This window comes from Pleurodeles waltl, chromosome 4_1 (genome assembly GCF_031143425.1).
Source record: "Pleurodeles waltl isolate 20211129_DDA chromosome 4_1, aPleWal1.hap1.20221129, whole genome shotgun sequence".
NCBI lineage: Eukaryota > Metazoa > Chordata > Amphibia > Caudata > Salamandridae > Pleurodeles > Pleurodeles waltl.
Window position 1 is genome coordinate 396,111,386 of NC_090442.1, and position 25,187 is coordinate 396,136,572.

The window sequence follows — 25,187 nt, forward strand, 5'->3', positions numbered from 1 at the left end:
TAAATTAAATACCTGTGTTGTGTTGTGTTGTGTTTAAAAGTTTGTAACCATGTCAGTAATAATCATAACAATATTAACCCTTGATTTCTCTCTCCTTTCTGTACAGAGGATCCAACTGTGCATTCCATTAAATCAGGCTAGTTTAAGCTTGAAAATTAAATTTCAAGACTAGTGTAATCCAGGGGCCTGCATATAATTAAATTGCCCAGGTCTCTGCGTGATTTGTGTGATATCCTTTTCAGAACTGCAGGGTTGATTACCCTAATATCAGTTACTCTTTAATGATAATACATTTCATGAACAGGACAAATACATTTCGTGAAGGGGCATTCATGCCTGAATGATAGAGTGAAAGCTGTAACACGTGTTTAACTTTCAACCCAGCAGCTTGCTCTCTTGGTAAACATCTGTGGTCACATTGTTCCCACGTCTCACATAGAACTTGTTCTGCCTCTCTATGCCAGTCACTCCAGATCATTGCTTAATGAAAGCATGGACCCAATCATGGCTGCTTCAGATGTAGCCCTGAAAGAGAAAAAGAGAAAGGCTACTCTGTGGTTAATCAACACCATATTACAAAATAGAAAAAGTTAAAAACAGCTAATTGTTTAAAACAGTCACATCTAGTCATACATTTAAGAAAGTATAAAGGTCCCTTGGAAGTCTGATGATTGTTTTGTAGTTTTGTTAACAAAGTCATCTCCAAACATTTATTCTTTTGTGTATTGTTTTCTCAAAGTATACAACATAATTACTATTAAAACCTACCCATAAAAGGGCCCCCTTAGTCTCAATATAGAATGATTATTTAAAACGAATTGTTTTCAATTGGACCCAAGCCAGCTCCTAGTGAGGATCATTTCTTTAAAAAAACTGACTGTTTTTCTGTAAATCTTGTAACTGCTATAGACTGAAAGACACATTGTTGTCTAATTGTCAGTATTTTGTTATAATCTCTTTACGGATTTTTAAAAGAGCCTTCCAATTCTACAGAAGTGCAGTACTTGAAACGGTGTAAGATTACATTTGAATAGTAATTTGGACCGGTCTGTTATGTATATTTATGTGTGTATGTGGTATTTGTGTGTAGTGTAAACGTAGTAAAAGATAGCAGACGCTGTACACGGTCAAAGGCAAGAACAGTCAATGAATGATTAGAGGATTCTGAAAGTAGAGGTGCATTGTAACTTTGTTTATTCCTCGTCACAAAATCAGAAGGGTTTAGGTGGTCCTGATGGACACAAGGACATTGTTGCAGATCTGGGGTGCATTAATGGAGAATGCCTGTTAACTTGTTTTTCTCTTTTTGCACTTCTTTGTCCTCGGTGTGATAATATCTTGGCAGCAAGTATGCCAAGACCCACTGAGGTGGTGAGCTTATCTGGCAGCTAGGCGAAGGTGTTGGTTGTGATGAATTTGTAAATGATGCAGCTTTGTTTGAAGATGGTATGGGCTGGCAAAGAGAGCCAGTAGAGTTCCAATGATGATGAGTGCTGTAGCATGCAGGATGCCCTTACTAAGGGAGTCTGGGAACAGAGTGTTGCAACCATCCAGATACAAAAGTACATGAGCTTAAACAAACCGCAGTTCTGGAATTGCTTTCAGGAAGGAACGGTTTCACTTATTCAATAGAAAGAACTGGTACTAATTGTGGTTTACCTGATGATGTGTGCCTTTCGGGTGAGGTTGAAGTCCAGGGCGAATATGTAAGCAATCTCAATCACCTCATATTCTCCCTCCATTATAACCAGTGTTGGCAAATTTGTGCTCATTTACATTAGTCTGCTCAGTAAGAATATCAATATGCTTGTTCTGCCTTTGGATATCCTAAGATTAAACCGAATGTGGCACATTGTGTTGACAATGATGTGCTGATAAAATGCACATTGGGATCCTCCACATTTTTTCCTTCTTGGACAGCCACCTAATTTAGAACATATGTGTCTGATGCCTAGATTGTGGCCACATAAAATAGGGGTGTAACTTGTGCTTCAAAGGAGTTTAGCAACGTAGTGCACCTATTGGCTCCATAATAAAATTAAGCTTTTGCAGACAGCTTACTGTCTGGGCCTTTTAATAGTGTGACTGGAAGAAATAATACTACTTTAAGATGAGGCGCATAGTTATTGTGTTTTAATAACTTTGCATATATCATTTTAGATCAACAAGGACAAACTGTGTGAATATGGTCCAAGATTGTAATAGGGAGGCGAGTTCTGTTACGGAAGGAAACAGGCCGGCAAGCTCCAAACTGTCTGTCCAGTGCCACAGGGGGACAATCGCAAGAGTTATGTTGGTATACATAGGGAAGCATACCAACATCAGGGAGAAGGAAAAGGAGCCGGAAGAGAGAGGACAGGAGGGGAAGGAAGCCGGCCTGGGAGCTCGAGGATTGATACGGCGGGGAGAAGGAGGAGTCGAGGAGCTGTACCAGACCGTGAGGGGAGTCTTCCGTTGGCAGAAGGGACTGCGGAGCCGACCCAGAGAAGTAGCGGAGCGGAGGGAGAACAGGACTGTCGGGAAAACCGGGGAGAAGCAAAGAGGCATGCTTTTTCAGGTATGCAACCACTTATGTGGACGGATTTGCACAATATTAAAAAGGGCAGGGGGGGAGAGGAAAGGTGTGGGGAACGAGGAGCACGCTTGAATAGTCACTTAAGTCCTCCCTAGCTTGCGACCACACTAACTCACGGGGACCCCCTTTGCCACACAGGTGACATTATGGGGCAAATACAGTTTGCTTGATTCGAAGAGAGCCAGTTCACAAGGCTGTTCACTGCCTACATTTTCGGCGCACAAAGAACCCCCTCACACATCCCCCCTCTTTGCATGTATAAAAGAATAGACAAGATCAATTACCTGACCCTCGCCTTTGTTTCTTTTTACCTATGAACCCCGGGTGACAAACAATTCCGAGGGCATGAGAAGATCCTGGAAGAGAGAAGATGACAAATAGAGGAAAAGGACTAAACCAAGAAAGGACTACAGAACGATTACCACCTCCCTGACTGGCCTGTGTGTGTAATAGGACTCTTATAACATTGTACCCTCTGTGAAAACCCTATCACATTGGTGTCAGAAGTGGGATAAAGAGGACTGGGGAAAATAGAAGGGACTGTGGAGGTGAAACCATCCTGGATTACATGATAACCCAACTTGCAGAGAGACAATGGCACCTACAATTAGTGTGGTAAGAGCAGGTGAGAGAAGTACAGACGGACAGAGAGACATTATAGAAAGCTCTAAAAAGTCAAGTCACCATTATCGCAAATAACCAGTTAGTCCATGAGACCACCCTGCAAAAGCTTACAGTTACAATTGCTACTACCAGGGTACACCAGAATATACAGAATTCTGTACTACAGAAATACAAGGAGGGTGAGGATCCGGATGCCTTTTTTACCAACTTCGAAAGGGTAGCTGTAGGAAAATGCCTCTGATGGCATGGTTACCCCCTAACGTTTTGCCTTTTGTTGATGCTAGTTATGATTGAAAGTGTGCTGGGACCCTGCTAACCATGCCCCAGCATCAGTGTTCTTTCCCTAAACTGTACCTTTGTATCCACAATCGGCGCAGCTCTGGCACACAGATAAGTCCCTTGTTAATGTTACCCCTGGTACCAAGGGCCCTGTGGCCAGGGAAGGTCTCTAAGGGCTGCAGTGTGTATTATGCCACCCTGGGGACCCCTCACTCAGTACATGCACACTGTCTCACAGCTTGTGTGTGCTGGTGGGGAGAAAATGACTATTTTGACATGGCACTCCCCTCAGAGTGCCATTTCCACAACCCACTGCCCGTGGCATAGGTAAGTCACCCCTCTAGCAGGCCTTACAGCCCTAAGGCAGGGTCCACTAAACCGCAGGTGAGGGCATAGTTGCATGAGCACTATGCCCCTACAGTGTCGAAGCCAAATCTTAGTCATTGTAAGTGCAGGGTAGCCATAAACAGTATATGGTCTGGGAGTTTGTCAAACACGAAATCCACAGTTCCATAATGGCTACACTGAATACTGGAAAGTTTGGTATCAAACCTCTCAGCACAATAAATCTACACTGATGCCAGTGTGAGATCTACTGAGAAATGCACACAGAGGGCATCTTAGAGATGCCCCCTGTATACCAGTCCAACTACTAATGCTAGGCTGACCAGTTTCTGCCAGCCTGCCACATCCAGACGGGTGTCTGGCCACATGGGGTGAGTGCCTTTGTCACTCTGTGGCCAGGAACAAAGCCTGTACTGGGTGGAGGTGCTTCTCACCTCCCCCTGCAGGAACTGTAACACCTGGCGGTGAGCCTCAAAGGCTCAAGCCTGGTGTTACAGCACCCCAGGGCACTCCAGCCAGTGGAGCTGTCCGCCCCTCCAGACACAGCCCCCACTTTTGGCGGCAAGTCCGGAGGAGATAATGGGAAAAACAAGAAGGAGTCACCCACCAGTCAGGACAGTGCACTGACCTGAGTTGACCCCTGCCTTAGGAAATCCTTCTTGTTTTCGACCCCGGGTCTCCCCATTGATTCCTATCTACAACCCGACACCTACTTTGCACAATGCACCTGGCTGTCCCTGTGTCTCTGGGGGTGTATTTTGTGTGCCTGTCTGGGACCCCCACCAGTGCTCTACAAAAAAACCCTGGTCTGCTCCCTGAGGACGCAGGTACTTAACTGCTAGCAGACTGGAACCGGAGCACCCCTGTTCTCCATAGGTGAATATGCTATTTGGGCCCTACTTTGATCTCTGCACATGACTGGCCCTGTGTTGCTGGTGCTGGGTTTTTGGGGTTAACTTGAACCCCCAACGGTGGCCAGGAGACTGGACTTGCAAGTGCCTTACTTACCTAAGAAACTAACCAATACTTACGTCCCCCAGGAACTGTTGATTTTTGCACTGTGTCCACTTTTAAAATAGCTTATTGCCATTTTCGCCAAAACTGTGTACCTTACTGTTTTAATTCAAAGTTCCATACTTACCTGTGTGAAGTACCTTACAATTTGTGTACTTACCTAAATTCTGAATCTTGTGGTTCTAAAATAAATTAAGAAAATAATATTTTTCTAACTGAAAACCTATTGGCCTAAAGTTAAGTCTTTGAGTGTGTTTTCTCATTTATTGCCTGTGTGTGTACAACGAATGCTTAACACTACCCTCTGATAAGCCTACTGCTCGACCACACTACCACATAATAGAGCATTAGTATTATCTAATTTAGCCACTATCAGCCTCTAGGAGGAACCCTTGGACTCTGTGCACACTATCACTCACTTTGAGATAGTATATACAGCGCCAACTTCCTACAGTAGCCACCTCCGCTAGTTGGCCCCAAAACAGGTGGGGACAGTATGTAGCACCACTTTTAACAGGTACTTTACAATCTGCCTATCAAGCTGTATACCCATGTGGGATTACTCCTTATGGGGATGTTAAGAAGGCTATACTGGAAAGAGTGGGGTTCGACACAGAACACTATTGGTTGTAATTCTGTAGAACAGAATGGAACCCCTCTGAGAATCCCAGGTCTGCGGACAGTACCAGAGAGGTCATACAGACCATACTGTTGGAACAATACCTGAAAGCCCTACCTGCTAGTACGAGGAACTTGATTAAGCAACATCCTGACGTTTCAATATCCACCACAATCCAACTAGCATGTGCTTTTCATAGAGCACCCGAGTTCAGAGTAACCCCTGCGAAGTGGTGAACCCCAACTTTGAGGAGTAATACACTGTCTCAGAAATCCAGTCAACAGTCACCCCAGGAAGGTAGCCTTAATGTGCTTCCCGGCAAAAGCTCTCAATGTTATAATTGTGCTGAGTGGGGCCATATTACTTGCAACCGTTTTCATAAGCTACCCTCCCCAGAACCGATGGAAATAGGACTGACAAGGGGTAGAGTCTTGTGGTCCAGAGGAAAGACCCCTCAGTATATAAAAATAATGAAGGTAAACAAGATAACTACTAGGCAGTAATAGACTTGGGGTGCAGCCAAACAGTGATCAGTGCAAACATGGTGTCTGACAAGCAGTGGGTAGAAGGGGAGATTGTAGTCATCAACTGTGTACATGGAGACAGCAAGGTATATCCTGTGGCTGACAGAATGGAAAGGACATGAACAGTAGATCCGAGTCGGGGGAATACCGCAACTGGTAGAAGATATAATTATAGGCACAGATTATCCAGACTTTCAGGGCCTGTTAGACAAGACACGTACGCAGGACCCAGTAAGCTCCTTGATGGCCGATGCCCCTTTTTCCACTAACTGTCTTGAACTGGGTGAGGACAAAACAAGGATTAGTAGACAACAGAAAAGAGAACAGAGAAGACATTATCATGAAAACACAACCCTTGACCGTCTCCCTCCTTTTTCTGCAGGAAAGAGGGTCTTATCTTTTCCGGGATGATTCAGAGTATTCCGGAGGGAGGATCCCTCCCTGAAACACTTGTGGGCTGCTGCGGTTCCCGAACCAACAGGACAGGTGGGTCCCTATTTCCTTATAAAAAATGGGCTGTTATATAGAACTATACAACAGAAAGAAAACCTGAAAACCCAACTAATTGTTCCCAACCCATTCTGTATAAAGGTACTTTATCTGGTGCATGGTCAGGTGGGGTGCGTTCATTACGGCAGGGAAAAAAACTGAAGAGTACCTACTGTGCCACTTCTATTGGCCTGGGGTTTTTCGGCTATAAGGATGTTCTGAAGCACATGTCCTAAATGTCAGCTGGTAAACCCGTCTAACGACCCTAAGACACAACTACTTCCCTTGCCCAACATTGAGGTGTCTTTTTCTAGAGTAGGTATGGATCTGGTGGGCCCCCTTGTATCCTCATCGAGGGGATACCAATATATCTTGGTACTAGTAGATTATGCTACTCGTTATCCCCAAGCAATACCCCTTACTGGTATGACCACCAAAAACGTAGAACATGCCATGATTGGGTTATTTTCCAGGGTAGGGTTTCCTCAGGAGATCCCTACAGATCAGGGAACTTCTTTCATGTCACATCTCATATCCCAGATTTTTCATATTTTGGGGGTAAAACAAATACATACTTCTGTCTACCATCCCCACACTGACAGATTGGTAGAAAGGTACAACAGAACCATCAAGGCCCTCCTGAAAAAAGATGATCTCAGAATCAGGAAGGGACTGGGATAAAAAGTTACCCCAGGTCCAGTATGCCATTAGAACACATGTTCAAGCATCAACCGGGCATAGTCCATTTGAGTTGGTCTTCAGCAGACAACCGAGGACTCTCCTAGATATGGCAGCAGAACAATCAGAGGAAAAATAAGAAGGCAGAGACATACTAGAGTATATCCAACAATTAAAGGAAAACCTACACTCGGTATGGGAGGATGTGAGGGTACATCTAGAAGAAACCCGAGAGAAACAGAAAAAACAGCAAGATGTAGGGAAAAGACTAAGAGACTTACCCATAGGTGGTAAGGTCTTGGTTCTGTTGCCATCCTCGAAAAACAAGTTGATAGCCAAGACCCATATAGAATTGTAGAAAAGGTCACCCCGGTTACTTATAGGAACAAAATCCCACACAACCCCAGGAAAAGTCAGATCTATCAAATTAACCTCCTTAAAGCCTGGGAAGATAGAGAAATCCCTACCAACAAAGGATAGCTCAGTCCTCCTCATAAATAAGACCAAGCCCTTAGAAATAACTCTGCTTCCCCATCCTGGAGATATGGGCGACATCCCACCCCCAGTAGGCCCAGATCTGTCAGAGAAACAGAGAACCCGGGTAATAAATCTTATCACAGGACATAAGGGGGTCTTCTCAAAGACCGCAGGGAGAACATCATGAATCCAACATAACGTCAAAACTGAGGAAGGGAGAATTATTTGCCTAAAACCATATTGTATCCTGGAGGCCGGAAAACAGGTTGTGGAAAAAGAGATGCAGGAAATGTTGAAAGCAGGCATAATAGAACCATCAAATAGTCCCTGGTGTTCCCAGGTAGTCTTAGTACCAAAATCAAACGGGTCTATTCGGTTCTTTTTAGACTTTCACCAACTAAATGTTATATCCAGGATTGACACCTATCCAATGCCCTGTGTAGATGAGCTAATTGAACAATTAGGCCACGCAAAATATCTCTCTACCTTAGATCTCACAAAGGGTTATTGGCAAATCCCCCTGAATCCCGCGGACAAAGAGAAAACAACATTTTCTACCCCTTCAGGACTTCATCATTTCACGGTATTGCCTTTTGGGTTACGGGGGGCCCCAGTCACTTTTCCGCTCCTCATAGATACCATATTAAAGCCCCATCGGGAGTACGCAGCGGCCTACCTCAATGACATTGTCATCTACAGTCGTACTTGGGAACACCACCTAGAGCAATTGTCAGCAATTTTACAATCACTAAAGGATGCTGGGCTTACGGCTAACCCGGAAAAATGTAACATTGCCCAGAGTTCTATTAACTATCTGGGGTATGTTATAGAGAAGGGCAGTATACGACCCCGATTGGATAAAGCTGAGGTAATTAGAGTGATGCCACCTCCCAAAACAAAACACAACATACTTTCCTTCTTAGGAATGGTGGGATACTATAGACGGTTTATTCCACATTATTCTACCCACGCAGCCTGACTAACCAACCTGCTAGCAACAAACCAACCAAACGAGATTGCAGGACTAACCGGCCAACAATATAACAGCTATCAAAAACTCAGAGTTATTGGCCACCAATCCCATACAGCAGTGTCCTGACTTTGAGAAACCATTGATACTACAGACAGATGCCTCTGATCAAGGATTAGGTGCCGTCCTTTCCCAGGACGATGAATAAGGGCCATCACACCCCATAGTATATATCAGTAGAAAACTACTACCTCAGGAAAAACACAATCCAACCCTGTAAAAAGAGTGCTTGGCCATAAAATCAACTATTGAAGCCTTACAGTACTATCTACTTGGACACTCATTCACGTTACTTACAGATCATGCCCCCATAGACCTGGTTAGCATGCCATAAAGATACCAACCTGAGAGGGATAAGATGTTTTTTATCCTTCCAACCTCTTTTCTTTCAGGTGCGACATGCACCTGGTACTGGACAGACCAACGCAGATTTCCTCTTGAGGTAACCCATGGACTCATGCCTGAATCAGCCACTCCCGGGGAAGAGCAAATGTAACAGGGAGGAGACTCCTGTTATGGAAGGAAACGGGCTGGAGAGCCCCCAAACTGTCTGTCCAGTGCCCCAGGCGGACAATCACAAGAGTTACGTCCGTACGGATAGGGAAGCGTACCGACGTGAGGGAGGAGAAAAAGGAGCTAGAAGAGAAACAACAGGAGGAATAGGATGCCGGTCCGGGAGCTCGAGGACTGACACGCCGGGGAGAAGGAGGAGTCGAGGAGCCGCCGGACTGCAAGGGGAGTGTTCCGTTGGCAGACCAGACTGCGGAGCTGCCTCGGAGAAGTAGCGGAGGGAGAACACCGTGACAGATGGGGCTAACCCGGGGAGAAGCAAAGAGGCCTACCACGTCCCTGGAGGGACGTGGCTTTTTCAGGTATGAAACCGCTTATGTGGTTGGATTTGCACAATCAAAAGGGCAGAGGAGGGAAGGGGGAAGGTGTGGGGAACAAGGGAAATGCCTGAATAGCCACTTAAGTCCTACCTCGCTTGCGACCACACTAACTCACGGGGACCCCCTTTGCCACAAAGGTGACATTTTGGGATGAATACGGTTTGCTTGATTCAAAGAGAACCAGTGAACAAGGCTCTTGACTGCCTACATTTTTGGCGCACAAAGAACCCCCCTCACACAACCCCCCTCTTGGCATGCATAAAAGAATAGAAAAGGCCAATTACCTGACTCTAGCCTTTGTTTTTTTCCCCCATGAACCCCAGGTGATGAACAGTTCCGAGGGCATGAGAAGATGCTGGAAGAGAAGACGACAAATATGGGAAAAGGACTAAACCAAAGAAGGACTACAGAATGAGCAGACCACTGGCCTTTATTTTGATTTAAGGAAACCCTGTGAAATGAACAGAATAAATAGGTTTACCACCTCCCTGACTGGCCTGAGTGTGTAATAGGACCCTTATAACATTGTACCCTCCGTGGAAACCCTATCACAAAGACCTTACTTCTCAATAAAGAATGATTATTGAAAAGTAATTGTTAGTTATTGGACCCAAGCCGGTTCCTAATGATGCAAATGTATCTCAAAGCACAATTTTCTTTTACCAAACTTGTTTCTATAAATTTTGTAATTGTTATAGACTGGAAGACAATTTATGTTGTTATTGCTTGTTAGTATGCTTGTCAATATGTCAGTATAACTTCTTTACAGGCTTTTAAAAGAGCATCCAATTGTACGGAAGTGGTGGTGCTTAAAACGATTTTGAGTAAACACTAATTATTGTGTTAGATTTGTTTAACAACTGTAACAAAGATGAATAACTTTTCAACACTAAGACTAAATTATTAAAAGTGACATCTTGACATTAATTTTTAATCTTCAGTAGATCAGCATTTTGGATATTCTTAAGTGTATGATTATCTAGTGTGTTTGTGTGGAAAAGTCATTAGTCATTAAGGATGGTAGTTAAATTAAACCAACAATTTGGCATTCGCTCAACTGATATAATCTAATCATATTTGCTGCATACTATATATGCTTTTATAGGTTTATCATAAAGGAGTACTATTTTTTCCAGTTGTCGGTGTGTATATACAGGTCAAATCCCTTTAGTCTGAAACATGCCACAGACCTCCTTCCTTTTCATCATCATCATATTTATTTGATTATTAAGAATAATCATAAAAGAGCAGAACAAAACATACATATGTTAAAAACAATAAAATCCATTTGACATAAGCTAAAAGTTTACAAAAGTACGCCAACATAATGCAATTTTTAAAAGGGCCCCAACACCAGACCCACGGTAGGGTTGGCAACCACACAAGGATGATAAAAAGCAGCCTACAGTGCCAGAACCGTAAAACTTTAAGAGGTAATAAATATCTACGTCTAAAATGTTCATAATATTAACAAAAGGGAGTAAAGTGCATTAAAGTTTGTAGGGAAGAGTTTTATCACAGGGGCACACCAGAATAAATTTAGGGGGTTGGTGGTAATATGGAGGAAAGTACCCAACAGGCTGGCGGTACTTTCCTCCATATTATGACATTGGCGGTTTGGCTGAAGCCAAACCAACAATGTACCACACCGACCGCCACAGCGGTAACGGCCGCCTGTGTGATTATGACCCCGCCTAAAACCATGGTTTTCGTGGCACGAAAACCATGGTGATAGGCACTATCAGTGGCAGGGAATCCCATCCTTCTGGCGGAAATCCGGCTGTGGTCATTGTTAGACCTGGCAGCTTTTTGGCGTGTCTCCCCTGTCTTTTTGCCTTCTGACCTCCTGGTATTGGACTCTGTTTTTGCTGGTTTATTGTCTCTGCGCACTTTACCACTGCTAACCAGTGCTAAAGTGCAAGTGCTCCCCATATAAATTGTACTGTGGATTGGTTTATCCATAATTGGCATATTTGATTTACTGGTAAGTCCCTAGTAAAGTGCACTAGATGTGCCATGGGCCTGTAAATCAAATGCTACTAGTGGGCCTGAAGCACTGGTTGTGCCACCCATATAAGTAGCTCTGTAATCATGTCTTAGACCTGCTACTTCAGTGTCTGTGTGTGCAGTTTTAACTGTAAATTTGACTCGGCAAGTGTACCCACTTACCAGGCCTAAACCTTCCCTTTTCCTACATGTCAGACACCCCTAAGGTAGGTCCTAGGTAGCCCCAAGGGCAGGGTGCAGTGTATGGTTAAGGTAGGACATATAGTAATGTGTTTTATATGTCCTGACAGTGAAATATTGCTAAATTCGTTTTTCACTGTTGCAAGGCCTGTCCCTCTCATAGGTTAACATGGTGGCTACCTTTAAATCTAATTAAAGTGTAGATTCCCTTTGGGAGCGGACGGACATGTGGAGTATGGGGTCTCTGAGCTCACAATTTAAAAATACATCTTTTAGTAAAGTTGATTTTAAGATTGTCCGTTTGAAAATGCCACTTTTAGAAAGTAGGCATTTTCTTGCTTAATCCATTCTGTGACTCTGCCTGTTTGTGGATTCCCTGTCTGGGTCAGTTTGACAGTTGGGCTGTTTACACCTCTCCTCTAGACAGTGACACAAAGGGGGCTGGGGTGTAGCCTGCATGTCTTGATTAGCCATCTGTGCTGGAGGGGAGGAGTGGTCACTCACACCTGAAAGGACTGTGCCTGCCCTCACACAATGCCGTCTCTGACCCCCTGGTGAGTGTCTGGGGCCTGGCCTGGACAAGGAAGGATCTTGCAAACACTTGAGACTTTGCTTTGAAGTTTGCAAACTTCAAAGGCAGAACTGGGTATAAGAAGCAGACCCAAAACCCAAGACTTTTAGAATCTTTCGGGAATCAAGAGGAACCTCTGCCCAGGAGAAGAGCTGAAGGAGGTGTACTGTCCCTTTGCTGTGTTGCTTTGCTGGACTTGCCTGCAGTTGCTCCTTCTGCCTGAAAAGAGTGCAAAGGGTGAACTTTGCTGTGTGTCCCGCTTGAGAAAAGTCTCCAAGGGCTTGGAGTAGAGCTTGCCTCATGTTTGAAGTCTCAGGGACACCAAAGACTTCAGTTTCTTCGACCTGCAGCACTGGGAACTGTGTGTTTTGTGCTGTCCAAGAGGAGAAACCACTGCAATTCCACCAACGACGCCGCTTCGCACCGCGACCCAGGTATCACCGACGCTGTCATCAGACGACTTCACCGAGCCGCTGCTCGCACCGCGACCTGTTGGCCCGCACTCCGGCGTCACCTTCTAATACTGCAGCCTGGGCATCCCCGACGACGTCGCTCCTGCTGACACCGGCGCCGCTGCCTGCACCGTGGCCTGTGGACACCGCTCGTGAGGAGCACGAAGCACCGTCCCGTCCCACGCCGCAGCCCGGTCCACCGACGCCAGCACCATCGGCTCCAGTGTCGTCACCAGGCATCCTTGCCTGCACTGTGGCCTGTGGACACCGCTCGTGAAGGTCACGAAGCACCGTTCCGTCCCGCACCGCTGGCTTGGGCCTACAGACGACAGCGCTTCCACAACGACGACGCCGTGCCTGCACCGTGTCCTGTGGACACCGCACATTGCACCTCCCCACTCCACACCGCAGCCCTGGTCTCACCGACGCCGCTGGACGCCATCACCGAACCGTTGCCTGCACCGTGACCTGTGGGCACCGCACGTTGCATTGTCCCGCTTCGCACCACAGCCCCGACGCCATCCCCGCCAGCGCACCTGATTTCATCAGCCCGGAGTTCAATCCCCGAGGTGCGTGACTTCAAGGGCCCGACGCCGCTCTCCGGAGCTCACCGTGAGGATCACGACGGCGTGCGAATCCAAGGTACTGTTTGTGGGTCTTCCCGACACCGCAGCTGGCCCGCGACACCGAGGCCAGCCTGAACTTTTGGTTTTGTTGTTCACAAAGCCGTGATAGCCCCAGGTGAAGTTATCGACTTCAAGGAACTGTATTAAGTACCTCTGGCAGCATTCATATTTTTATTACTGTATGTTGGATTTTTTATCGTATTTGGTCTTGTTTTATATAGATAAATATTAGCTATTTTTCTAAAACTGGTGTGGTGTCCTTTTGTAGTGTTTTCATTTATTACTATGTGTTATGTGCAAATGCTTTACACATTGCTTCTGAGATAAGCCTGACTGCTCGTGCCAAGCTACCAAGGGGGTGAGCAGGGGTTATCTGAGCAGGTATCTCCGTTATCCTGACTAGAGTGAGGGTCCCTACTTGGACAGGGTGCAAACCGACTGCCAACTAGAAACCCCATTTCTAACAGTCATAATATGGAGGACGGCTGGTAGCCGCAGCTACGGTCTTTTGGCGCCGCCGTCCCGGCGGTAGGCGGTTTATACCGCCAATGTTATAATGAGGGCCTTAGTGTCAAACTGGCCTTGGGGAAAGCAGAGTTTGCACCTAATTGAGCCGACCTGAACCTAGTCAAAAGTGACCTCTCATACATTACCTACTTCATAAAGATAAGGTTCAATACCCTGGCATGTCTTGAATAATATAAAAGTTATCTGGGAGGAGTTTTGGAGTTCCCTTGCCTCTCTAGCTGCAGATGCTAGTCTCAAAAACATTTCTTTAACCCATCCAGCCTCCCCTTAATTCAACAAATGCGGATATGAAAACAGCACCGGTCTTCACCAACCTATCGGCAGGGGATTTTGTGACCCAGATCACATGACAGACAGACAGAAATCACCTCCCTATTAAATGTGGTGTGCATATTGCCCCAGACTGAGATTCACAGTAACAATGGTGCAAGCTTAATACAGTCTTCTATGAAACCTAGGCCAAGTTCTTCATGTAAAAAAGGACTGTGGAATTCCAGACACCCCAAGTAAACACCTGCTAAATTGATTCTCCTCCTGCTATAAACTGTGGCAATCTTGATATCCTCATATAGATGCCACCAAAGTTAGAATGGAGAGATATTTCAGCATAAACAGTAAAGGTAAAATGTATTTCTTACTTACTCTTGAAGCCATATCAAAAACATCCCCTACTGTGGCAAGCGGGAACTCCGTTAGGAAAGACAGGGTAACCAACTAGACCTGAAGTCAAAAGGTACCCCAAATATAAAAACTCCTTGACCCGGATAATGGGCTGCTCCTTTATCATCATGGGCCCATTTTTCTGCACTGGCTTGCCACAGACCATATAGTGTGTTTTTGATATATTGACTCCCAGGTCTAGGTGGGTCAGACAAAGCAAAAATACGTCATCAGCAAATAAAAGGCATGGCACCTGTTTACCATTTATTACCAGATCTAGACCCTGGGAAACTAAAAAGGGATGCAAACCATTAATGTATAAGGGGAATAAAATTGGGCCCAGGGCACACCCCTGTTGCACACCCCTTTAGAGATAAAAAGAGTCAGTGGACTTACCCTCCATTCCATACCTAACTGACGCGTTGACCCCCTCATGCAGTTGCCATTAGGAAATCAACGATCCAGTGAGACAGACCCAACTCAGACAGTTTTCCCCAGTGTTTGGAATGACTCCAATAAAGACATCAGTCTGTAGCACTTGGGATCCTGTTCATTTCATTTTTTGAAATCAGGAACTGTACAGGCTGATTGCCAAGAAGCAGATATTCCCTTGAGGGTGACAGTGTTAAGGATGTTAGTAATGATGGGGACCCACAGATGGATATTCTCCTTGTAAAGGTCCATTGGCACACTGTTGGGATCTGGTGCTTTTCTTGATGGACTCTCCTCAATAGCCACCTTCACTTTCTCTAGGCCGAATCCAATATCCAAAAGAGAGCTAGAAATGAAATAGCTCCCCTTCTTCCCAGAGTGATCTCCATAGGAATAAATTCAACTGAAGTGGTCATGCCAACAATCTGGGAGATATTGGATCTGAGACCCTCCAAAGATGCCACACTGAGACACCCTTTATTCACGATACTCAAAAAGCCCATAGAATCCTTCAGTTTACATGCATGCACTAAATTATCTCATGTTTCCCTCTTAACCTCCTGTTTCCTACTTTTGATGGCTTGTTTGTAATCATACATAACAGCTGCCACCAGCATCGTAGCTCTGGGTTCCTGGCTGAGGGCCAAGCACAGCTTCCTATTCACGACCCTACACCATCTGTCAAACCAACGGGGTATGGGTTCTTCAGCGGTTTCATCTGTTATTAATCAGATCCCTTACTAAACTGTTCAGTTTTCCAAAAGCAGAAAAAAATTCAGACGCAGGGGGACTATCCATTAGTAATATATCCAGGGTTAAGCTATGATTGAAGCCAATAAAGACGGGATATGTGCCCAACATCAATTGACCCTGAGCCCCTTGTCCTTGATAGCTAAACCATTCGGCCCTACAAGCTCACATGGGTGTTGTGAGATGGTACATCCAAAACCATCACTATTGGATTGTGGCCACTATGCCTGTTCTTCTCGACACCCCTAGCTGTGACGAGCTGGCTCAGGTTCTTGTTGACAAAAATATATTATTCACCAAGCCTTGTCCCCAGCCTACAAAAGTGGGATTCTGCGTAGATACATCAACAACCTTTTCAATTCTATTAATCAATCCTAAGCTTATCACTGCTTCTAGTAATGCCCCCCCATCACCTTCAGTTTGGTCATGTGAGTAGCTATCCCAAAAAAACGAGTCAAATAAGTTGTGTGAGCACCTAGTTTGGCATTAAAATCCCCACCTACTGTAGATTAAAAATTATTAAACATTCTAACAGACCTTTGCTTAAGGGCATCTATGGCAAAAAATAGGGTTTCAAGCTGGCAGCCTAACTCACAAACGGGGTTGTGAAAATTAATCACAAAAAATTTGCACTTATTAGAGAGAAGTACCCATACAATTAAAATTCCCTGATGCTTACAAACCATTTGAATAGCCTTAGCAACCTTTGCAATTCGAATTAAAGTCACCAAAGCCCCCTTAGCCCTCCAGCCAGGAACCTCAATAGCAGGAACAAAGAAGCTAACAAAGCCATCTCAGATTATATCCCGGTGGTACGTTTCCTGCAGCATTACTATGTCAAAGCTGGAAATATTTTTGAACCAGTCCTCGTCATCAAGCTTGGATTGGTATCCTGCAATGTTCTATCACACAAGATGAAAAGCGGAAGCTACTGTGTCTGGTGACTTGGAGGAGGTGTCCATTAATTTAGGTTTGGCAGATTTGTGGTCTCTTATGGTCAGAGGTCTCTCTCCAAGTGGAGTTCTAGCAATATTGCTGAGGCAATTGTTATCCTCCAGGCCTGATAGGGCAGAGAACCTATTACTGGTCACAATAGGAGACATATACCTGCACTCAAGGGTGGCGCCCAGCCGCTGCTCTAATCAGGGCTGGGCGATGCATCAAGCCCGGCTCCACCCTAGGTTGTAGATGTTTAAAGAAAAACCCCAGTGGGACCAAATTAATACCCTTAGTCAGCTGAGTATGGTAACATAATGAGGAAATCAAGCATCAAGCTAACCCTGGGTAACAGCAACTAATGGCCACATCATCCCCTTTCAGCTGCTTAGCCATGGGACCAACCCAGCCAATTCTTCTTGACAAATAGAATATCATTGTATTCTCTTAACTGGAAATTCGAGTTCTGATTTAGCCAGAAGCAGACCTTGTTCTTAAGTTGGACCATGGACTCCTCAACTGGAGATAATAAAGGTGGTACGCTGCTGAGTTCAGCAACATATGGACAGCAGTCGAGGGAGGGGGGTTTAAATGAGTGTAACTCCCCTTCCTCACAGCAGGATCAGACCCTACTTCTATTAGTATGGGGTGAGAATCTTACATTGAGTTGCTGCGGTTCCTACTTCTGGCATGGGCCAAAGGAGGAATTGGGTGCCTACCTGTACGTATTCCAAGGGTGCACAGGGTGTCACCTCAGTAGACTTAGGAAACAAGGACTTGTTCCCCCTTTGGTCATAATTGTATGACAACAGGCGTCACATGAAGATGTAATGGCCATCGCATTAGTGTGTCTGGGTGCTGATTTATGCAAGGTGGTTAGTTCTAAGGCCATTGCCCCCAGAGAACAGTTGTCTTTCAGGTGGGCCATAAGGGCTTCAATGAGTTCTTTAATGTGAGCTGAGAGATGGGTCTGAAGAGGTTTACTGATGTCATTAAGATCCATCCTAAAGGTGTTATTTCCTGCTTGGACAGAGACAGAGGCATCTGAATCGGGGCACATGACTCGCCCCCCCCCCCCTTCCCGCTGCTTGCACCACGAGGTCTTTTGGACTGATGCTTCCTTTTGGTGGGGAGGATTTTCAGCTTTTTCTGGTGAGAGAATTTGCCCCACTGAGCCAGAACTCTGATGCTGGCACTCTGGGCCATCTGAAGCAGAATCAGTGCCCACCACAGAAGTCCCTGGTGCCTAGGGCCTCCTCAAGATCTGAATGGCCAGTGCTGGTAACGCCGGTCCAACTTGCCGTTCACAGAGTTCAAGAGATAGCTGCTGCTCCGCTAAGTCTATTTCATTTGCGCCATTCCCCACTGCTCTGGCCAGGAAGGAATCCAAAGTGGTAAAGTGAGGATCCTGTTGTTGGCAAGCCCACGAAGGCATTCTTCCCGCCTTGGGTTCAGAAACCACAAGCACACTGGTGAGACACTATCATTATTCTCACCAATAGAGGTCGAATAGATCTTTGGACCTGGTGAAGAGTGTAGTAGTCAGAATCATTCAGTCACAAATCAATAACATTGTAACAATTATAAACGTTATAAACAACCTGACTCTAAATCAAATTCCAAACTGAATACGTTTCAAAGCTTTATTACAATCGCGAAATCAACATCACATTTATGGTGCGCAAAATTAATACCACCAACATGCTGGCGGTAATTACCGCCAAATTATGACCAGTATGACAGTCAATGTACCACACCAACCACCAGGGCGGAAACAACACTCACCACTGCAGTACCCGCCAACAGCCAGGTGGGAGACAAAGTCCCGCCCACCATATTATGGCACAGGAAACCGCCACGTTTTCCAGGTAGGTACCAACGCCATCAAAAGCCTGGCGGAAACACATCACTGAAGAGAAAAGACTCTCCATCGGAGACACAGGGAAGAACAACTCCGCCATGTAAACCGAACTGCAGGTTTTCCTGATGATCTTTCTATGTTATGCTCCACCTGGAACACCAACGCCGACGACGATGGTGAGTACAGCCGCCTAGCACACAAGGGAGGGATGGAGGAAAACAAGAGTGACACACACAAGCACAACACACACCTGACACACGCACACCATACACACGTCCAGCTGCACACGAAAAACAATTTGAACACGATACACAGCAGAATAATGCAAGGACAACAGGACTGCACGAAGGTGAATGTATTAGTATCAACAGCTAATAAATAATCAAATTGTCCATGAAACAGATATGTACACATGTACACAAAAGGGCACTGCCCAGTCCAATGTTCAAAGGGCCCACATGGCCACAGGGCAAAGTCCAAGGCCCAACTTGAATCCTGACTTCATCGGGATAGAGCACTGCAGGTGCATCAGTTTGCAAGTGGACAGGCACCTCAAGGGGATGGGGGACACCTCAGCCGGAGTCGGTAACAAGCCCACTGGTTCTAGAGGGGGCTCCATTCCCATTACTCTGTCCTGGGGAGTGCAAGGCCACAGTCTCTGGAGTGGGTGACTTGCCCACTGGTTCTAGAGGGGGCTCCATGCCCTTTTCTCTGTCCTGGGGAATGCAAGGCCACAGTCTCTGGAGTGGTTGCTTTTTCACTGGTTCTGGAGGGGGCTCTATGCCCATTTCTCAATCCTAGGGAGTGCAAGGCCATAGTCTCTCAGGTGGGTGACTACCCCACTGGTTCTGTAGGGGGCTTCATGCCCAATACTCTGTCCTGGGGAGGGCAAGACCACAGTCTCTGGAATGGGTGACTTGCTCACTGGTTCTGGAGGGGGCTCCATGCCCATTACTCTGTTCTGGGGAGTGCAAGGCCACAGTCTCCGGAGTTGGATGACTTGCCCACTGGTCCTGGAGGAGGCTCATTGCCCAATAATCTATCCTGGGGAGTGCAAGGCCACAGTCTCTCAGGTGGGTGACTTTCCCACTGGTTCTGTATGGGGCCCCTCATATAGCAGCCCCTGGAAGGTGGCCTACATGGCGTCCGCTGGTGGTGATGTTTGCAGTGTGGTGGTAGATGGAGATGCCTCCTGGGTAGCCTCTACAGGTGGTGATGTTTGCAGTGTGGTGGCAGATGGAGGTGCCCCCTGGGCAGCCTCTGCAGGCGGTAATGTTTGCAGTGTGGTGGCAGACGGAGGTGCTTCCTGGGCAGCCTCTGCAGGTGGTGATGGCTGCAGTATGATGGCAGATAGAGGTGCCTCCTGCACAGACTCTGCAGGTGGTGATGGCTGCACTTCCTCAGCTGGCAGTGGGGACCCCTGACCGCGTGTGGTGGTGGAGGTGTCACCCTGACAGCCTCAGCTGGAGTAGAGGGCTTCATCCTCTCCATGACATGGGGCATGAATTCTTTACCCTTCTTGGCAGGGGCTGATGGCTTCTTCCCCTTCATGGCAGGTTGTACATGGTCCTTAGCCTTCCAGGCAGGAGTCAAGGGCTTCTTACCTTTCAAAGCAGGAAGTGCAGGCTCTTTCCCCTTCTTGCCTGGAGGTGCAGGCTCCTTCCCCTTCTTGCCTGGAGGTGCAGGCTCCTTCCCCTTCTTGCCTGGAGGTGCAGGCTCCTTCCCCTTCTTGCCTGGAGGTGCAGGCTCCTTCCCCTTCTTGCCTGGAGATGCAGGCTCCTTCCTCTTCTTGCCTGGAGGTGCAGGCTCCTTCCCCTTCTTGGCTGGAGGCGTGGCATCCTTCCCACCACGACTATGTGGTGCCACCACTGTCCCCATGGACTGTTTGGCTGAGGTGCTGGGCTGGGTCGTTGGGACCCTGCTCTTACATGGAGGCCGGGGGGAGGGGGAGGGAAGAGGTCAATTTGGGCAAGGAAAAGCTTCTGACTCACAGTGGGGCAGGAGGAGGGAGGAGTGGAGGTTGAGGGAGTCATTGTAGGAGGTGTATGTCTGCTGGATTTGGGTGCATGCTGATGCGAGGTGGATGGCTGTTGGGTGTGTGAGTGCTTGCGATTGTGTCCTTTAGGAGGGGGGGACAGGCAGGGCGGGAGAGGACACATGGGATGCGTGCATGGATGTTGTTTTGAGGTGTCTGCTAGTGAGGTGTGTGTGCTGCTTGGTGTGGTGCTGCTGGTGGTGGATGTTTATGTAGTGCATGCAGATGTGAGAGTGGACGTGACTGGGAGGGAGGCAGAGGAGGAGAAAGAGGAGGAGGGGGAGACAGTGGAGGCAGTAGATGTTGTCATGTCTGCAACTGTCTGGTGTTTGCGTGACTGCTTGTGGGATGAAGTGTGGTGCTTGTGTTTGCCTGTGCCACTCTTGGGTGTTGTCTTGTGTGCATGTTCGTCAGTATGTGTGCCTGGGATGGGTTGGGGTTGAGGAGAATGGGACTGGGAAGTGGTAGTTGGAGGGGGGACGGTAGAAACAGGGACAGTGGCTGCCATCAGAGAGGAGGCCAGAGCCTGAATCGATCTCTGTTGGGCCGCCAATCCACTGTGAATGCCCTCCAGGAATGCATTGCATTGCTGCATCTGGAATGTCAGCCCCCTGGATGGCATTCACAATGGTTGATTGCCCTACAGAGATGGATCTCAGGAGGTCAATAGCCTCCTCACTCAGGGCAGCAGGGCTGACTGGGACAATGCCTGAGGTGCCTGGGCCGAAGGAGATGCCCACCCTCCTGGGTGAGCGGGCACGGGCAACTCGCTGAGGGGCTACTGGAAGGGCGGTGCTGGTACGGGGGTGGCGGCTCTACCTGCAGCTGGGGTGGTCACAGAGGTGTCCGCCGCCACCAGGGAGCTTCCATCGGAGGAGGTATCTGAGTCTGTGTTGTCACCTCTTGTCTCTGCCGTGGTGCTCCCCTCGCCCTCCATTCCACTGGTTCCCTCGGCGTCAGTGGACTCTGCCTCAGGGTTCTGTGGGATGCAGCTCCCTCTGTCGTCGGTGCCCCTGCTCCTCCGCCAGATGATGCTAATGCACACAAGGACAGGATGACAGATCAAAAAATGGGGGGAGAGAGACAAAGGAAACACTGGGTCAATGACTGCACCAACACCACAATTGGCATACACAGCACCGTCACACACAGAGAACAGGCGTAAGCACTATGCATTGCACTGCCAGTGATATGGCTAGATGCTAAGTCAAGATGAGGGCCACACACCACCAACTGCACCCCTCCTGGGACCCACGATGCCTGAAATGGACTGCTAACAAGCTAGGTTACCTGTATTTGATAAACACCCATTACTCTAGAGATGACCGCCCTGCAATGTCTGGCCTGGCCTTAAGGACACCCACTAACACACCCGGATCCCACCCCAACTGCCAAAAGTTGTGAAGATACCCATTGTACTCACCCCCTTGTGGCTGCTGTGATTCCCTCAAGCGCCCATCCAGCTAAGGGTAGGCCACCAGGGGGGTCAGGTTCGGATGCGCACCACTTCCACATTGGGAGGCTGTTGGACCTGGCTTTTTGACAGGGACATCCCCAAACTTTTTGCCTCCTTCCTCCTATTTTTTCTGACCTGTTGTTGTTGGCTTTTGACCTCTGAGCACTTTACCACTGCTAACCAGTGCTAAAGTGCATATGCTCTCTGTGTAAATTGTACTATTGATTGGTTTATCCATGATTGACTATTTAATTTACCTGTAAGTCCCTAGTAGAGTGCACTACATGTGCCTAGGGCATGTAGATTAAATGCTACTAGTGGGCCTGCAGCACTGGTTGTGCCACCCACCTCAGTAGCCCCTTAACCTTGTCTCAGGCCTGCCATTTCAAGGCCTGTGTGTGCAGTTTCACTGCCACTTCGACTTGGCATTTAAAAGTACTTGCCAAGCCTAGAACTCCCCTTTTTCTACATATAAGTCATCCCTAATGTGTGCCCTAGGTAACCCCTAGAGCAGGGTGCTGTGTAGGTAAAAGGCAGGACATGTACCTGTGTAGTTATATGTCCTGGTAGTGTAAAACTCCTAAATTCGTTTTTACACTACTGTGAGGCCTGCTCCCTTCATAGGCTAACATTGGGGCTGCCCTCATACACTGTTGAAGTGGCAGCTGCTGATCTGAAAGGAGCAGGAAGGTCATATTTAGTATGGCCAGAATGGTAATATGAAATCCTGCTGACTGGTGGAGTCGGATTCAATATTACTATTCTAGAAATGCCACTTTTAGAAAGTGAGCATTTCTTTGCACTAAAAACTTGTTGTGCCCTTCAATCCACGTCTGGCTAGGTTTAGTTGACAGCTCCTTGTGCATTCACTCAGACACACCCCAAACACAGGGTACTCAGCCTCACTTGCATACATCTGCATTTTGAATGGGTCTTCCTGGGCTGGGAGGGTGGAGGGCCTGCCCTCACACAAAGGACTGCCACACCCCCTACTGGGACTCTGGCAGACAGGATTGAACTGAAAGGGGGCTTGGTGCATTTCTTAGACACTTACACATTGCCTTCTAAGTTAAGCCTGACTGCTCGTGCCAAGCTACCGGAGGGTAAGCACAGGCAGATTTTGGATTGTGTGTGACTTACCCTGACTAGAGTGAGGGTTCTTGCTTGGACAGAGGGCAACCTGACTGCCAACCAAAAACCCCATTTCTAACATTGGTGATCAGCGGTGAGGATGGGACTTGTGTTTGTGCAGTGACATACAGTAGCTAAGTATTTCACTACCTACCCACAGTTGAAGGTCAACTTGATTTTTCATCTTTTTTGGCTTTTGGTTCTCTGATGTCCTCCTGGATATACTATTGATATTTTGGACTTTGGATTTTGGTTTTTGCTAGTAAGATCTTATCAGAATGGGATTGCTTACCTACTCATTCTTTGTTCGTACTGACCACCTCACTAAGGCTGACCTAAGGAAGCTTTGCAGACAATGGGGCCTTCCTGTAGCAAGGAGATCTACTAAAGCGGAGATGCTCCATCACTACATAGTCTGGGGGGAGGAAAGATGGGCAGAGAGCGAGGCAGCAAGAAACCAAATGACTAAGTACCCCTCAGATGAGGAGGAAGACTACTCAGATGAGGAGGAAGACTACTCAGATGAGGAGGAAGGCTACTCAGAGTTGGACAGTGACCCAGAAATAGATGAATGGCTCCGAAGTCAAAGGCGACAGGAGCAACAATTAGAGGAGTATCTTGCAGAGGTTGAGGCAAAAAGACTTTTAGCCCTGGAAGAAGAAAAGATTGCAGCTCAAGAGCTGAGCTGTAAAGAGCTGAAACTGGAGGCCGGAAGGGCTGAGTCCAGTTCAGATGGTGGCAGCAAAAATCTTGCATCTAGTACTGCTGAAGAAGGGCACAAGCCCAGAGATGTGGTGCCCAACTTGAAGAAGGGAGTTGACACACCCCAGGCAGTTCAAGGGTATGAGGTAGTTCCCGTTATGCACAGGGTCCCTGAGAAGGATTGGGGAACTGGCACAGGGAGTCATATTCCTACTGGGGGGAGGGACACTTTACTGACTCTAGCAGAGAGTGACAGAGAAAAGGGTTCCCCCCTGGTGGACGTCCTGGATATAGAGTGTAGAGACATCCCAGAAGAGTTTGGGTTGAGTGTCAGGGACAGACAGATACTGTCTCACCAGTCTCAGGAGGGTGAAGTAGAGTGCTTTTCCAAGGTTGAGTTACTGGGTGGTTGGGTGAAGGGTACTGTGGTTAATACATGTGAAGGGCAGAGTGATGTAATTGCTGGAGAGCATATGTCTGGTCCTTATTTTCCAGAGCTACGCCAACACCAGGTGGAGTGTGAGTTCTCTGACCCCAGGGAACTTACAATGGAGGCAGACTGCTGGGTGAGTACCAGAGAGTCTGAAGAGGCATTTGGGGGTACTCCTGAAGGGAGTGGTCTAGGTGGTTCCCAACCGAGTGTGGTGAGAGAGGATTGTAGTGTCCCAGGTAGGTCCCAGGTCCTAGAGGGTTCCATGAGGGAACACCAGGAGGGAAGCCTAGCCTGTACCGTAGGGCCACCTTTTGAGGGAAGCCCCGCAGTGTCAGAAGAACTTGGGGGGGTGACTGTAGCCAGCATCCCAACAGTTCTGGTGTCTGGCAGTACCCCTCCTAGTGAGGGGGTGCAGAAGTCCAGACATAGGGTTGAGAGGGGGTTGCAGACCCCAGTGGAGGACCTTGAGAGTCAGGGGACAGCTCTGAGAGCAGAGCCCCCCAGGAATGACCCAGGTGAAACCGTTTCTGGTTTGGGGGAAACCCAGACTCTGCCAGATGGGCAGAGGTCGGGAGACCTGCGCCAACCAGACTCTTGTGTGGCCCTTGGGGACGGTGTGTCCCTTGTGGGGGGTGAGAGTGCCCCCCAGGAAGTCCTGGCATGCCAGGCAAAGATTCAACCTCAGGGTGGTGACTCTGGGTTGGATACCCAGGTTCAGAGGTTAAACTCTGACCTGGTGGGAGGTAGATGTGCCTCCCAAGAAGTCCTGCTGTGCCAGGCAATTGTCCAACCTCAGGGTGTTGACTCTGGATTGGATGACCAGGTTCAGAGGTTAAACTCTGACCTGGTGGGGGGTAGGTGTGCCCCCCAGAAAGTCCTGGTG

General features: G+C 47.4%; 1 protein-coding gene across 8 annotated transcripts in view; it reads left to right on the forward strand.

The window, feature by feature from the left end:
• LOC138287785 (uncharacterized) overlaps nt 1-13,552 on the forward strand; it is a 50,212-nt gene extending 36,660 nt beyond the window's left edge. For 2 of the 8 annotated variants that reach the window (XM_069228610.1, XM_069228611.1), the window contains exons 4-5: nt 2,161-2,557; nt 9,868-13,552. In XM_069228610.1, the coding sequence (XP_069084711.1) occupies nt 2,161-2,557; nt 9,868-9,936 (466 nt within the window). In that variant the 3' untranslated portion in view covers nt 9,937-13,552. The other 6 variants (XR_011202279.1, XR_011202278.1, XR_011202280.1 and 3 more) reach the window with 6 other exon arrangements.
• The last annotated feature ends 11,635 nt before the right edge of the window (nt 13,553-25,187 follow it).